Below are 14,219 nucleotides of genomic sequence, written 5' to 3' on the forward strand. Positions count from 1 at the left end.
GTGTGTGTGTGTGTGTGTGTGTGTGTGTGTGTGTGTGTGTGTGTGTGTGTGTGTGTGTGTGTGTGTGTACATATATGATGAGAGCAAAAAACGGGTAGATGAACAAATATAAACACAGTTTCAGCTGATTGGGCAGGGATAGCTCAGTAGGTAGAGTGGTTGCCCCATGATCGGAAGGTCGGGGGTTCGATTCCCCTTAACAGCTACCCTGAGGTACCCCTGAGCAAGGTACCGTCCCTACACACTGCTCCCCGGGCGCCCAATGGCTGCCCACTGCTTCACTGAGTGAATGGGTTAAATGCAGAGAGCAATTTCCCCACGGGGCTCAATAAAGTACAATAATGTACACACTTTCTTTCTTTCTTTCTTTCTTCTTTCTTTATAAAAGCTGAGGAGGGGTAGCAGTTAATATCGCCAAATTAGTAGAATTAGCATGGAAGTAGAATTAACATGGGATTTATTTTTGCATCTCTTTGCTTACTATTGTAATATTGTAATATCCAGGGTGCACACCACATCTCGCTCTATGGTAGTTGGGATAGGCACTAACCACGCCCCCCATCGACCCTGTCAAGGATCAGCGAAAAAGAATGGACAGATGATTGGTCACTGTAATAATAGATACTCACCACTTTATTAGGTACACCTTGGTAGTAGAGGGTTGATTCAACAAGGTGGTGGAAACATTCCTCTGAGATTTTGATTCAAATTGACATTATAGCATCACACAGTCAATGCATCAACATCACATTACTTCCAAGATGTGAATATCCTGTTCCACGTCATCCCAAACACGCTTTACTGGATTTAGATCTCGTCACTTTTACATTTTAAACCATTAATACTCAGACTTTGAAACTTAAACCAAGCTCAGTTGGCACTACGGGCTCCAAACTTTGCCGAGGAAATGTTTTCATGTTCCAAATTCTGGTGCTACCGTCTGAATGTTGCAGTAGAAATAGACAACAGGAAACATTTTTCCAATTTGTTGTTGTCCAGTTTTGATAAGCCTGTGTAAATTGTAGCTGAGAGGTGTGGTCTTCTGCTGCAGTAGCCAATCTGCTGCAAGGTTCAAAGTGTTGTACATTCAAAGATGCTCTTCTGCATACCTTGGTTGTAACAAATGGTTATTCTAGTTACTGTTACCTTATAGCTAGTAATCTAGCTAGCTATATTCCCTGGGAACAGGGAAACATAGCTAGCTAGCCCAATTCTGTCCACGGGAGAAAAAAAATCCAATAGCAAACAAATGTAAAGCTAACTAATTAACAATGATATCTTTCTTGATTTGTCAAGAAAAAAACATGGCTTCTTTTGCTGTTTCTCCTTATTTTTCTTAGCTATGATGTAGTGCTGTCAGGGTTTATCTGGTTAAAATGATGTTAACGCCATAACTGCGTTAATGCAGAAAATCTCCGTTAGCAAGATTGGTGATCACGGCGCTAATGCATTGACGCCGTGCAGCCCTCACACGGGGCAATCTACTACTATAATAATTAAAGTTACTCAGTAATTTAAGTAAATGACAGTCTTTTTAGTTCCCATTGCACCACAACTTTACCTCCTATAATCCTAATTATAATTTAAACCATACTTCACCTACTCTAATTTTAACCCTTATAGCAACCTAAGGTCCTAGTCTTCTTTTAAAGACAATTTCTTTATTACTTTTCCTTCTTTTTGTATTGCAGGTGTTTTGTGTTACATTTTTAATGCAGAGGTTGAAAATTAGCATATCGTGTACCAAACGTTTAGTTCCATGTGTAAATGAACTACTGTCGACCATATTTGCATGTAAGCCAAAAGTGATATCAATCTTCTCATTTAACACTTAACACTTAGCAAGAAAGCAAGGTTCTTTCCCAAAATGTGAAAGCTTTCATTCGAGATAAAATCAATGTGTTTTAAATACCAAGTGATAGTGAAAGGATTTTTAAACTAAATTTAGATTTTGCTACAGAAAACTGTTTCTGTTAATGGCTTTAGAGTTGATTTGGGAAGCTAAATTTAATAATAATATTTAAAAGGGTTCAAATTTATTGTGAACACAATCTCTCATATTTAACTCAATATATCAACTTCCTAAAACACTGGATGTCACTTTTCTCCTAGTTCATAATGAAGGGTTTGCTGCTTTATTTTGATATCAGAACTGATAAAACCACATCCTCAGATTCTGAGTAAAGCTCCAATCTTGTGTAAAATGAGTAGCTCTTTTTGAGATTCTCTGTGCAGTGTTTTGAGCCATGTCTGTCCAATGCAGTCCTTCAAAGTCAGTCTCAGGTGTTCCTGAATGATTGTCATAAGTGTTTAATTAATTGTTTTGCTAAATGGGATCTGGCATTAAGGCTGAAACTACACCAAAGCAGGCCAGTTGTTTGAGTGGATTAGAATTCAGTCCATATGGACGTAGTCAGGGTGAAGATGTTGTTGAGCAGCTGCTGAGCTTTTTGCATACCTGAATGATGTGACCGGCCTTATTGGAGAGTATGCGGCCAATGAATTCATCTTCTTCTCTCTGCAATCCCACACTCCGGAGGTCAAGAACGTTCAAATTATCCCTCTGCGCTGCTGTGTTTGACTGCTTTACATGAGTCACCACAGCAACCAGTAAATGAAATCACTGAAGGATGCTTGCTTCAATTCACAGGAGCTGTCTGCCCGTCTGGCATCCAGCCTTTTTAAAGCCGTGTTCCTGCACACTGGGCTTCCTGATGAAACCGCTGATTAGATTTCCATTCAAAACCTCCAACTTGCACAAAACACTGTGACAAAGGAAGCACATGTTTGCCACAGCATTGTCAGTGCATGCGCAAGGAGGGTATCAGCTCCCTGCTAGATTTTGCTCGGCTAACTCAAAAATGCAGTGAACTCGGTGTTGCTGTTGTTGCATAATCAAACAGCACGTGAAGTGTGTTAACAGACCACTAGCACAGTCCCACTGTCGGTCACTCTGATTGTTCTTTAACCCACTCTGTGTGCTCACAGTCAGCACTTTGTTACCTACGTGTGTCCTACTGGCTGCACCTGAGCTGTGAGATTAGCCACACTGATCATGTTGAGCTATTATCCAGGTTAAGGTATTACAACATGACAACATGACAGGCGACTGACGGCAAAGGAAAAGGAAAACAAAGTGATGCAAGGGCAAAAAAGAAAAAGTGAAGGAAATATGTAGTGAATTCTGAACAGTCTCCTCCTCTCTGGCACACTGAGCTGTTTTCCAGAGAATTATGTAGCAATGAAGTGACTCAGTGTGACTGTAAATGCACTTTTCAGGAGGTTTGTATGTCATTTAACCTTCAAGTCATCCAGTTGTATATTTTTACATGTCCTGTTATGAATTTATGAAGTGGAGAAATGTTTCTTACCATAAATTTGTCATTTTACAAACAGCAGGACGTTTGTGTATATGTATATCTATATATCTATTTCTATACATATCTATCCATCCATCCATCCGCCCGCCCGCCCACGTGTGTGTATATAGATATATATGCATATACACATACACACACATGTCCTGCTGTTTGTAAAATAACAAATTTATGGTAAGAAATATTTCTCCACTTCATAAATTTTATACACACACACACACACACACACTAATGCAGTTTATCTTTCAAGCTCAGGTCCTCCAGCAGAGAGAGGCCTGGGAGCTTGAGGGTCCTGTGCAGTATCGTTGCTCTTCCTAGGACTGTGCTGTTCCTAGTGAGTGGGGGTACCACAATCCAGGATGAGACAACAAACATCCACGAGTACATCAGAAAGATGGCGGCGTGCTCAGTGAATACCTCGGGCAGCAGAAACCCAAGAAAGGGAGCAAGAGAAGAAACCATCATGGAAGGACAAGCCCCTGCATGAGACCCTTGTTCTTGGGATATATATATATTTTTGTGACTAAAATATATTCATGTATGATGTATTACTATATATAAAGCCTATAGACCAAGCTTTCAGCAGTATTCAAGTCATTAAAATAATCTCTAGCTGTACTATAAAAATATACACAATAATGATATGCACATTATGATACTGTATGCATACTATTCCTATTTAAAAAAACTCAACAATAAATCAAATAAATAAAAAACAATATTTAAACTGTGGTACAGCCACTTATCATGCAATACATTTCTATGAGGGGGACTGCAAATGAGCCGGAAAATTATACCAAATGAAATGTTTTTTACACCCATTCTCTGTATTTATTTATAATCAGATGTTCTAACTTCTGGTTCTACGTGACCCCCAAAAAATGTTTCTTCTTCTTGGATATCTTGGAAATGTCCCTGGGTGTGGGAAATTGGAGAATCAAAGCATTCAGTATTTATCATGGTTGAAGAACAACTAGAAACTGACTCCAGGGTGTATCTTATTTAGGGTAATAAATTGTTTGTGGCACTGACACCAGGAACACTCAAACAGCAGTACAATGAAAATCACACAGCAAACTTGTTGCAAAGATTTCTATACAGAACAAAACTGCAAAATGTTTTACAACGTAAAAAACACCACTTTATTTTAGAGCTGAAAGTACAGCATTGTAATTTAACGATTATTTTACAGCACACTTAAAGAAAAAAAAGTACTCTACTGGATCATTGACAGCAATGACCAAAATTAAATGGACGTCTTGTCATGGATTTGTTATTATTCCTACGATCATGCTTGCGAAACACTTCCAGTAATCTTGGGGATTCTGATGTTATGATGACTGCAATATAATCCATAACGTGCCCTATATCTAACATCTTGTTGCGCAAAATAATGTGGTTGGGAAAAAGGAGTCAAAAGTAGCTTTAAAGTACTCATAATGTGCTACACAACAGAAAAAGTGAAAATCAAAAAAACAACCCAACATCAAAGGACTGTGATCCTGCAAACGGAAAACGCTGTGTGACTGATGTCTATGATGCATGATTAGATGATCATTTCCTACTATAGGCCATGTTAGGTGGTTTCATGAAATGGGTTTTGTTGTTAAGTTATAATAACTATCTACGTTAGCGCTTATTAATATATTCTGTATGTATCCCCCCCCCCCCCCCCCCGAACCTGAATTGACTGCCCTTTGTTTACAATCTCCTCATTCGGATTTATGCGGCGGTACCTGAAGGCAGCATTAGGCATCAACTCTCCTGCGTCACGAGCACCTGAAGCGCGTCTGCCGCGGCCAGGTAAGCCTCTTGCGCACGGACGTTCAGTGGACATTCAGCGGACGTCAGGCTGAATGAGATGTTCTGTATAACAAATTCCTTCTGATGTGTGATGGATAGATAAGATGATCTCAGTGCGCACATTGAACATACACCCTCTTGTGTCACCTGACCCCTGACCTTGAGCTCCTTGAAGCTGCAGTTTTTCGGAAGTCGGAGAGTTTGCGATTTAACTCCAAGAAACTGAAGACAAACTGGAGCAGCAGCGTCTGGCTGACTGACTGTTGCGTGTCCCATGATCCTCAAAGATCAAACTTGGACCCATATAAAGGTTGTCACAGTGCCACATCGTGCTTCTCCCAAATTGACGCCCATGGGTGCGTCTCAAATGATATTACGGCATTAATTATGGGATGGCAGATTAGATTACCCACCCTTTAGCTATTTAGCAGAAAACGCGTCGCTTAGCAACACCGCTGCGTTCAAAAGATTAACCATTAATTAGTATCATTCAGATACAGAATTACTCAACATCTTCGGGAAACTAAAACGCACGACAGGCAGGGCGTCACAGATCAGTGCGCAGGTCAAAAGGTAACGGGGCGAAAATGAATGACACCCAGTAACTCTGGAAAGGGTGACATATAGGAGAGCTGCAGTACCTGTATGTGTAACTGACGTCTTCACGTTATGAGCAAGCGAACAAAGTGAGGCAACGGGCGGCTGACTGGTCACCCCAGAAACCCCCCGCAGATTATTTTTCCCTCAGCGCAACTTCCCCCGGTTCAAACTTTCTGATGGGAGCGAGGCTTTCTGGCAAAGACGCGCGCGGCACCAGCAGTTATGGTGATGCAGATTAAAATAGGAACCGTGGCAGATGGGATTAGACTTAATGCGCCATTTTATATCGTGTAACGTGTCACATTCTGGGCGCTGCGCCCTTGTTTATGAGGTGCGTCCGAATTACAATTAGCCCACATTTCACCGAGATTCCTTTGAAGCCGCCGTGCTGCACTAACCGGCGGGCCACATTAATCTGACCGTCCGTGTTGTGTGCCACCTCTCTCCAAATTAGGCACAATGCGGCGGCGCCAAAGCGCACAAAGGTTTAATTGTGCAGAAACGCCGCGTGTCCAATCGCCGAGTGTGTATATGAGCAGCAAATGAAAGCTGGTGGACATGAAATAGTTACACCCACCATGACACCCCCCTCCTCTCTGTCTTTATTTGATTTATCGAATTTTCAGGCTGTGCACAGCTACAGATATGGATTTCATTTTGAAGCTGAGAAACTTTTAATAAATGCTTTTACTGCGCAGCACTCGCTCCCGGTGTGTGCGGGTGCACGCGTATCCGTGCAGAGTCGCTTTAGTTCTAAGTTTCTAAGCTTTAATGTGTTGGTTTTTCATCACTGCCGGGTGGCCGAACCTGGACCGGCGAGCTGTGAGCTCCGAGTCCGGACCACAGCGCGCGAGGGGAGGGAATCCCTCCAGTGTCTGACGCTTCCTTTACCAAGGAAACCCACACGCGCTCGCTGACGCAACTGCCCATTTTAGGAAACATGCGTCAATGGACCCAAGCAAGTCAGACAAATAGTGAACTCCGCGGCAGCACTGACGTCCGTAACAAAAAATAAACCCCTCCACACATGTTCTGGACCACTTTTATCGAATCCCAGCTTTTCGGTTTTCTCCCTGCTGTCCGCAGAGCGCAGGATGGTGCTAACGGATCTTTTCTTTTTCACTGCCTTTTGCAGAGACAACCCCTCCCTGCTGAAGTCGCAACGCCCCATGCGTGACGTAGGCTCTTTCGTTGGTGTTGAAAAGCCGTTGCAGTTCTTCATAGTGCCATTGAAGTGAGTCATCTCTAGGAAGTGTGGTAAAAAGGAAAAGAAAAAAAAAGTTCGAAGTGTTCCGTGAGCAGCAAAGAGAGCTCAGAGGAGTGTAGCTGGCAAGGCGACGGAAAATATTGAGAAGAGTAGAGAGGCAATAGGCTTTAAAGCGAATGTTAACCTGTGTGAGTCACTCTAACTACATGTTTGATTGTCGCTGCTGGATCTGACTGCTGAAGGTGTGCTGCTGACTTTAAGCTGAAGTTTGCGCACCTGAGAGGATCTTTTGCAGCGTAGTGTAGGTCTACCTGCGGCTCCAGGAAAAAAACAACAAGAAATAGACTCTACAAGCAGGGATAATACACAAGGAAAAAAACGATTTGTATTATCAGTAAAATGTTTTAGGTCAGTTTACAGGAGCAAAATTGCACTTTTGTTTTTTTCTCCTGCTTTGGAAATTAACGACTTCTCGAATCAGAGGATTTTTTTTTCCTGTTGGTGCCTTTTTTGCATCGGGGATTTAAAAAAAAAAGGCTCTCAGAGCTCAAACAGTGCACTGAAATCTTCCTCTTTCCTGGATCATGTACCAGGACTACTCCGGGAACTACGACACCTCGTCCCGCGGCAGCAGCACCTCTCCGGCCCAGCCAGAGTCCTTCACAAGCGGCAGCAGCACGATCGGAAGTCCGATCTCTACCTCAAGCTACCAGGTAACAGAAGGAAAGGACTGGCTGCAGATTAATCTATTAATGAATGCATTCTGGATAACATGAAAGTGTCAGTTCGTTCTTGTGCAAAGTCCGATTTTTAGAAAATTATTCCATCGTGTTGCTACTTCCAGCCATTAACTGAATTTAAACAGGAATTTTCCGGGTCGCCTGGAGACACAAATCCGAATGAACCCAGTGACACGGTTCGAATCAGTGACTCAACAGGGGCAGTAGTCAATCTGTGCATAGGTGCAGTCTAATAATATTACAATGATTTTGCTTTTATAATATTTAGACACTGATTATTTTGTCTAATGTTACATTTCTCCATTAGTGCGCACCGCAGCTGGCGACAATGCGCGAGTTTGCGTAAATTTATGGTACAATTGTCTTATGCCAACAATTTACAAAAAAAAAAAAAAAGACACATACGTGGTTTGTGCCCTGTTGCAGGAAAATTTGGCACACTGGAATAAATCCGAGTCTGTGATTTACAGATGTTAATTTCGCCTTTCTTTCTGCCAAATTCCCTGTGCGTTTGTAAAACGAACATTTCTGGGTTCTTTGCGAATTGTCTCACAGAGACGAATGCGTGTAAAGCAAATGCACACCTGAGCTTTTTACACTTTTCATGCTGTGGTAATGATAAACTAGCTAGAGATGAAGCTCATAGTGGATGCAACAGGCATTTCGTGTTGGGCTGTGAGGTGTTTCAATATTCCATATGTATTGCTGCAGAATTTATCTAAGTTCCGTTTAAGTGACCACATGTTATTATTCCACATGGAATCAGAGTCTAATTCGATCAGGCGGGTCTCGGGCTGCACATGGCACGTTTTCTCCAGCTGGAAACGCGCTCTGACTGGGAGCGCAGGGCAATCAAAAGCCCGTTCTTCCTCGTTGTGTTCACGGTAGTAATTGTAGAGATGCATCTAAAACACCAAAATCTCATAAGGGTACGTTTTTACATAGTCTGAGTGAGACTTTAGATACAGTAGAGGTGTGACAGTGTAATGCCGTGAAGACGCGGTATCTCAAAAATATGAGGATATAAATCCGGGAACAGGCATGTTGTTTACCCCCACACCCTCTGCCGTGCAATTCTGTGGAAAAGCCTCCTCGGGCTCACGCAACATTACGGTAAAAGACTTTTGGACAGCGTGTATCATTGCTCTGGTTCCCTGTAATCACACGCTGGCTGCCTGTTTCCCATTACAGGGTTGGAACATGAACTCTTCGCTAGTTTATGGAGACATATGTAAACGACCCCCTCCCCCCGCGTGTTTTTGTAAGACCAGTATCATTTTAATCGGACTTGTTTGGCTCTAATGTCATGATTCCACTGAATGTCCTTTGTAGGCAGTTATTCATTTCCTGGTTTATATGTATTGTAAATTCCAGTGCTCTTATTCTGAAGCTAATCTGGCCCAAAAATTCCACTCGCATAATTCTGGATAATATGCCTGGCTTGTTACTGCTGTCTGCTTCCCCCCTTACTGGAACTGACCGCGTTTCACATGTGCTCGACAAATGCAATACACAATGACTCACCAGATAAACAAAGTTGCAAGAGACTGCCGGGATATCCGACGGAAAGTCGGGAATAACGGGGATGTGGGGACGTGCGTAATTTACGCACACGGGCTGGCAGTCCTCCTTTTTGATACCAGAAACAATGATCTAACATCACTTCTCGTGTTGACAATGTTTGTACAAGACCTTGATGCACAAATGTATATAGGCACGATATGTAAAATGTTTGTCTGTATGACAGTCTGAACAAAAATCTACCATTCTGGAACACATTATATCTTGAGATGTTCTCACAAAGCAGTGACTGCATGTTTTGTTTTGTTTTTGTTTTTTTTCCACTATTCCCCCCTGATTGCATGTTTCTTTAAAAAAAAAAAACTTCTGTGAAATAAATTTAATAAAGTTTATTCCATTAAAAATATAATTTTACATTTCCCATCTGCCCCGTCAAATCAAAAGTGAACTTAAGAAGACGTGAAATGGCTCTCTAGTGCACTGTTATGTCTCATTGTAGTAAAAATGAGATGCAGTGGACACCTTGGGCTTTCCCACATGAATCACTGCATGTGTCACTGTTTCACTCCAGGGGTTACATACAGTGTTTCGCCTATGTGGACTGAATCACCACTATAAGCTTGAAATGTGGAAAAATGTGTGACTCTGATGACGGTGGGTGGTGGTGCGTGCATCTCTGTGATGGTACTCTAAGCACAGCAGAGATGCTTCTGGAATAGATCAGAAGCAGCACATTAGGAAATAAATCTATCCTCTTCTGGAGACTTTTATCTTCATCATGCATCCTTTTTCACCATCTTTTCCCTTCTCTTTCCAGAAGTACAGGGTTGACATGCCCGGCTCCAACAGTGCCTTTATTCCCACAATCAATGCAATCACGACAAGCCAAGACCTGCAGTGGATGGTGCAGCCCACTGTCATCACCTCTATGTCCAACCCTTACTCCCGCTCCCACCCATATGGCCATCACCTGACCAATGGTCCCAGTCTGCTTGCGCACAACCCACTGGCTCGGCCTGGGGTCATCCGCTCTATCGGGGACACCAGGAGAGGACGCAAGAGGGATGAACAGGTAACGAGCCAAAGCTAACCACTGTAAAAAAACAAACAAACAAAAAAAATCTCTTTGATTGCTTTTCTGCTCACACAGAGCTCCTATTTATGCTCTTCGCTTCGTATTGATTGTGTGTGTGTCTGTCAAATACCTCATTCTACCTTTCATGCTCTTTCTTTTCTCGCCCTTAGCTGACCCCAGAGGAAGAGGAGAAGAGGAGGGTGAGGCGTGAGAGGAATAAGTTAGCAGCGGCAAAGTGCCGTAACCGTCGGCGGGAGCTCACCGAGATGCTGCAAGGGGTGAGTAGAAGACCTGCGCCAGGAGATCACCATCAAAATGTTCTTGTTTTTGTCTTCATAGAAAAATACCACAAATCTAAGTGCTGCAACATCTTGTGGTGAGAACCATTAGCCAGTAAAGCCCCATGCTTCCTGTTTTGTTTTGTTTTTTCTGTAAACTTTTTCATCTTTAATATTTTGTAGAAAAACAAAAAGGAAACAGAAACATATTTGCATACACAGAGAACACGGTGCACTTGTTTAGAGGCCTGGCAGGACTCCAGATTCTTGATGAGTGATTGAAGTCCACACCTAAATTTACAACCTCACATTACTGGTTTGACTCTCGCTGCGTCTCTGAGTGCAAGGTCTGAGTGAAGAGATGACAGGCAATGAAAAGCTTTTTGTCTCGGCCAGCTGTAGACAGAGGTAGGGCTGTCTCACAGTGCTGCCTGGCAGACAGTAACGGCATCTAAATGGACTAATTACCCAAATTACAGTGAGGTTGAGCTTGTCAGGCCTTAAAAAAAAGAACCCAGGAATGGAATTTGCTGCAGGCAGCTGTCTCCATGAATGCAGGACATTTTGTAAAAGGGGCAAATTGCTTGTCTCACAATTCCACATAGGGGTATACAGCATGCGCGCGCACACACACACACACAGTCATACAGTCACAGCCAATGCTTCAAGGAAAAACAAAAATTAAACTGCATTATTCATACACCTGCTTTAAAAAATAGAAACCTAGGAGTGTTGCTTTTCAGTGACATTAGGTTGGAGTGTTCGAACTCTCTGAATAACTGATACTATCACTTTAAGAGTCTCGCTGTGCGCCTCCTCTCTTGGCTCTTCGCGTACCACTTCCTCATACCTTTGCCCATGAGTCAAAGTTCTCAGACAGCATGTCAGCTTATCTTTATGTCTCATGTCTCACAGCCGATGAAAGCCTTTATGGTGTGGATTTGTGTCTTTTGTGTCTCACGTTAATGACACACTGTTTGATGCGGATCTCATTTCTCTGAGACACAAACAAGGCACAGTCATTATGTGGCGCTCAAATTCAAGCAGAAGGCTTCGAGATTACATGTTGTTAGTCCAAATGGTTCATGACAAATTTCTGGGTTTAATAAAATTGTGGCGCTTGGGAAAACTGAAGCAAACAGACAGTGCCCTCTTTTGGCTTCTCAGAGAACCACACGTACAGTCTGGAAACTTCATATTACATACTTCACAAGTGCTGAAGATGATTTTTATCACCTCATGTTCATTAGTAAGATGTTGCATCATGTTTTTATTAAGTTTAAACAAATCGTCTACCACTCTTTGGTGGCTTGGTGATAACAGGGATGAAGTTCCTATGTATTTATTGTCTCTGTATTTCCACTGTCCAATTAAGGCAAAATGCAAGTGGTAGTTCTAAACTTTACTTCATATTCAACAGGAAACCGAGAAGCTGGAGGAGGAGAAGGCAGACCTGCAGAAAGAGATCGAGACCCTGCAGAAGGAGAAAGACAAGCTGGAGTTCATGCTTGTTGCCCACAATCCCGTGTGCAAGCTGCCCATCGACGAGCGCCACCAGCCATCCGGGCAGCAGTGTAATCCGCTCCCACTCACCATGCGCACCAACATGGGCACACGGGCTCAGATGAATCAAGTGGTGGTGAAGCAGGAGCCCGAGGACAGGGACGAAAATATGGGCAAGCTTCAGCGCTCAATCATCAAGCCCATTTGTCTGGGAAGCAGCAGCATCGGTGGCGGGATGTACAGCCCAGATGGAGACAGCCTGAACACTCCAGTGGTGGCAGCATCTACTCCGGCTGCCACACCAAATGCTCCAAACCTCATATTCACCTACCCCAACATGGTGGAGCCCGAAAGCCCCTCGCCCTCTTCTGAATCCTGCTCCAAGGCCCACCGGCGCAGCAGCAGCAGCGGCGACCAGTCCTCAGACTCCCTCAACTCACCGACCCTCCTGGCCCTCTGAGCGAGGGCTCGTCTCGGCGCGGCTGAGAAACAAACACTGTGGCTGAAAGCAAACACAAGGATCGACTGCGCGCCCTCGTCCCCACCCTCCCTCCGGTGTCTTTAAAGACGCAAGAGCACACTGAAAAGTCCAGACCAAGCTGACCATGTGAGCCGTTTCCCCCCTTTAGAGGGAGACCCACAAGGGCTACGCTGCGTGTTTCTTCTCGTTCTGCTTCAGTGTAAAAAAATTTTTTTTTTATTCGTCAAAGTGTGTGCACCGACTCTGAAAAGCATCATCCCTTCACCATTTCAACTCCAGAGTGTCAACGTTTACTGGGCAGACAATTCTGAAGAAAGACATGCCTGCATTTGGCAGCCGTTGGTTGATGTGATTACAGCAAGAGAGCGCGTTCTTAATATAAATATATTTTTGAAAATGTTCAAAAAGCCATGTGTCCGACACTTGCACTCTGCCAAGACGAATCAATAAATAAATCACTAAACGAGGTCAGCTTTCTACTGGAAGGGGAGAAAGAGACAATGAGCAAAGACTTCCTCTCATCTCTTTTCCCACTTCGATTTGTCCTTTCAGAACTCGATTCAGGAAAAGAGTGTGTGCACATTCCTGATGTTCTTTCCATCTCTTTAATTGTATTTATGACCTGTGCTGATTAAATTTTACAGTGTTTTGTTAAGACATTGTCCTCTCCTTTAATCTGCCTGTAGAAAAGCAAAGCAGTCGTCCGCAGGGTGACCCGAGCACTCCTCAGTGTTGCAAAGGATACGAGCCAACTTTCAATCAACGACTAGTTCCTACTCTCTACTTTCTATTTTGCCATAGTGGCTTGACTTTACAGTAGTATTGGTGTGCTTTTCCTCAGTGATTCTGTACCTGAACTTTACAACCTGTTTTTGACAAAGTGTATGTGATTTACATTGATGTCAGGGATATCTCTCATGTGTAGTAGAACCCAGTTGTGAAGAGCGTTGCAGGACTGCTGGCTGCTGATTGGTCTAGCCAAAGTGTTGCAGAGGTGGTACTTTACTAAACTCCGTCGCTTCAAGAGAGGTTCGTCTTTTCGGTCGAAGAGTTTGAACGAAACCCTCCTCGGCTTCTTTGTGCCGTTCATCCTCTAAACAAAGCGCTTACCTTTTTCCAACTCTGGTCAGGTTTCAGAAAAGCCGGGGGGGGAAAAAAAAAGATTTTTATGACGCGTGTAATCTTGTAATTCGTCCGTCTTTGTCTGAAAAGGAGGGATTTTGCTTAAATTTGAAAAAGCCACTGTGGTCTAGACTGTCGCCAGCTGCCAATGATGTCAACCCTGTTTATACTGTGTTTGTAAATCTGTCACTTTTAGTAAAGAAATGATGTTTAAATTCAACTCAGATGTGGTGATTTATGGGTGCATGAATACAACATCGAGGTACTCGGTTAGAAACGTAGTGGCTTAAAACGAGGGCCAGATGTGGTTCACTTTACGAGAATAAGGAAGGGATACGAAGACTCTCTCAACAGCTGGCCTGACATGAAAGAGTGGACACCTATGACACTTCTTTGTCTTTATTTTTATGTGTGTAACTTAAAGGGTTGAGGGTTTAATGCACTGAGAAGGACACAACAGCGATATCTGAGACTTTTTTCTTTTATTTTTTTCGTTTACTTCAGACATTCCT

At 43.1% G+C, this 14,219-nt stretch overlaps 1 protein-coding gene across 1 annotated transcript; it reads left to right on the forward strand.

Annotated features, from left to right (window-relative positions):
* The first annotated feature begins 7,020 nt into the window (after positions 1-7,020).
* fosl2 (FOS like 2, AP-1 transcription factor subunit) lies at positions 7,021-13,927 on the forward strand. Its single transcript, XM_026152417.1, has 4 exons — positions 7,021-7,700; positions 10,066-10,320; positions 10,494-10,601; positions 12,022-13,927. Exons 1-4 carry the CDS (start codon positions 7,572-7,574, stop codon positions 12,562-12,564), a joined length of 1,035 nt encoding a protein of 344 aa, XP_026008202.1. The 5' UTR covers positions 7,021-7,571; the 3' UTR covers positions 12,565-13,927.
* The last annotated feature ends 292 nt before the right edge of the window (positions 13,928-14,219 follow it).

Source organism: Astatotilapia calliptera, chromosome 19 (genome assembly GCF_900246225.1).
Source record: "Astatotilapia calliptera chromosome 19, fAstCal1.2, whole genome shotgun sequence".
NCBI classification, from domain to species: Eukaryota; Metazoa; Chordata; class Actinopteri; order Cichliformes; family Cichlidae; genus Astatotilapia; species Astatotilapia calliptera.

Coding starts and splice junctions, on each gene's coding strand:
- fosl2 (XM_026152417.1), top strand. CDS start 7,572: ATGTACCAGGACTACTCCGGGAACTACGACACCTCGTCCCGCGGCAGC. Junction 10,321..10,493: donor GACGCAAGAGGGATGAACAG/GTAACGAGCCAA, acceptor TCTCGCCCTTAG/CTGACCCCAGAGGAAGAGGA. Junction 10,602..12,021: donor TCACCGAGATGCTGCAAGGG/GTGAGTAGAAGA, acceptor CATATTCAACAG/GAAACCGAGAAGCTGGAGGA.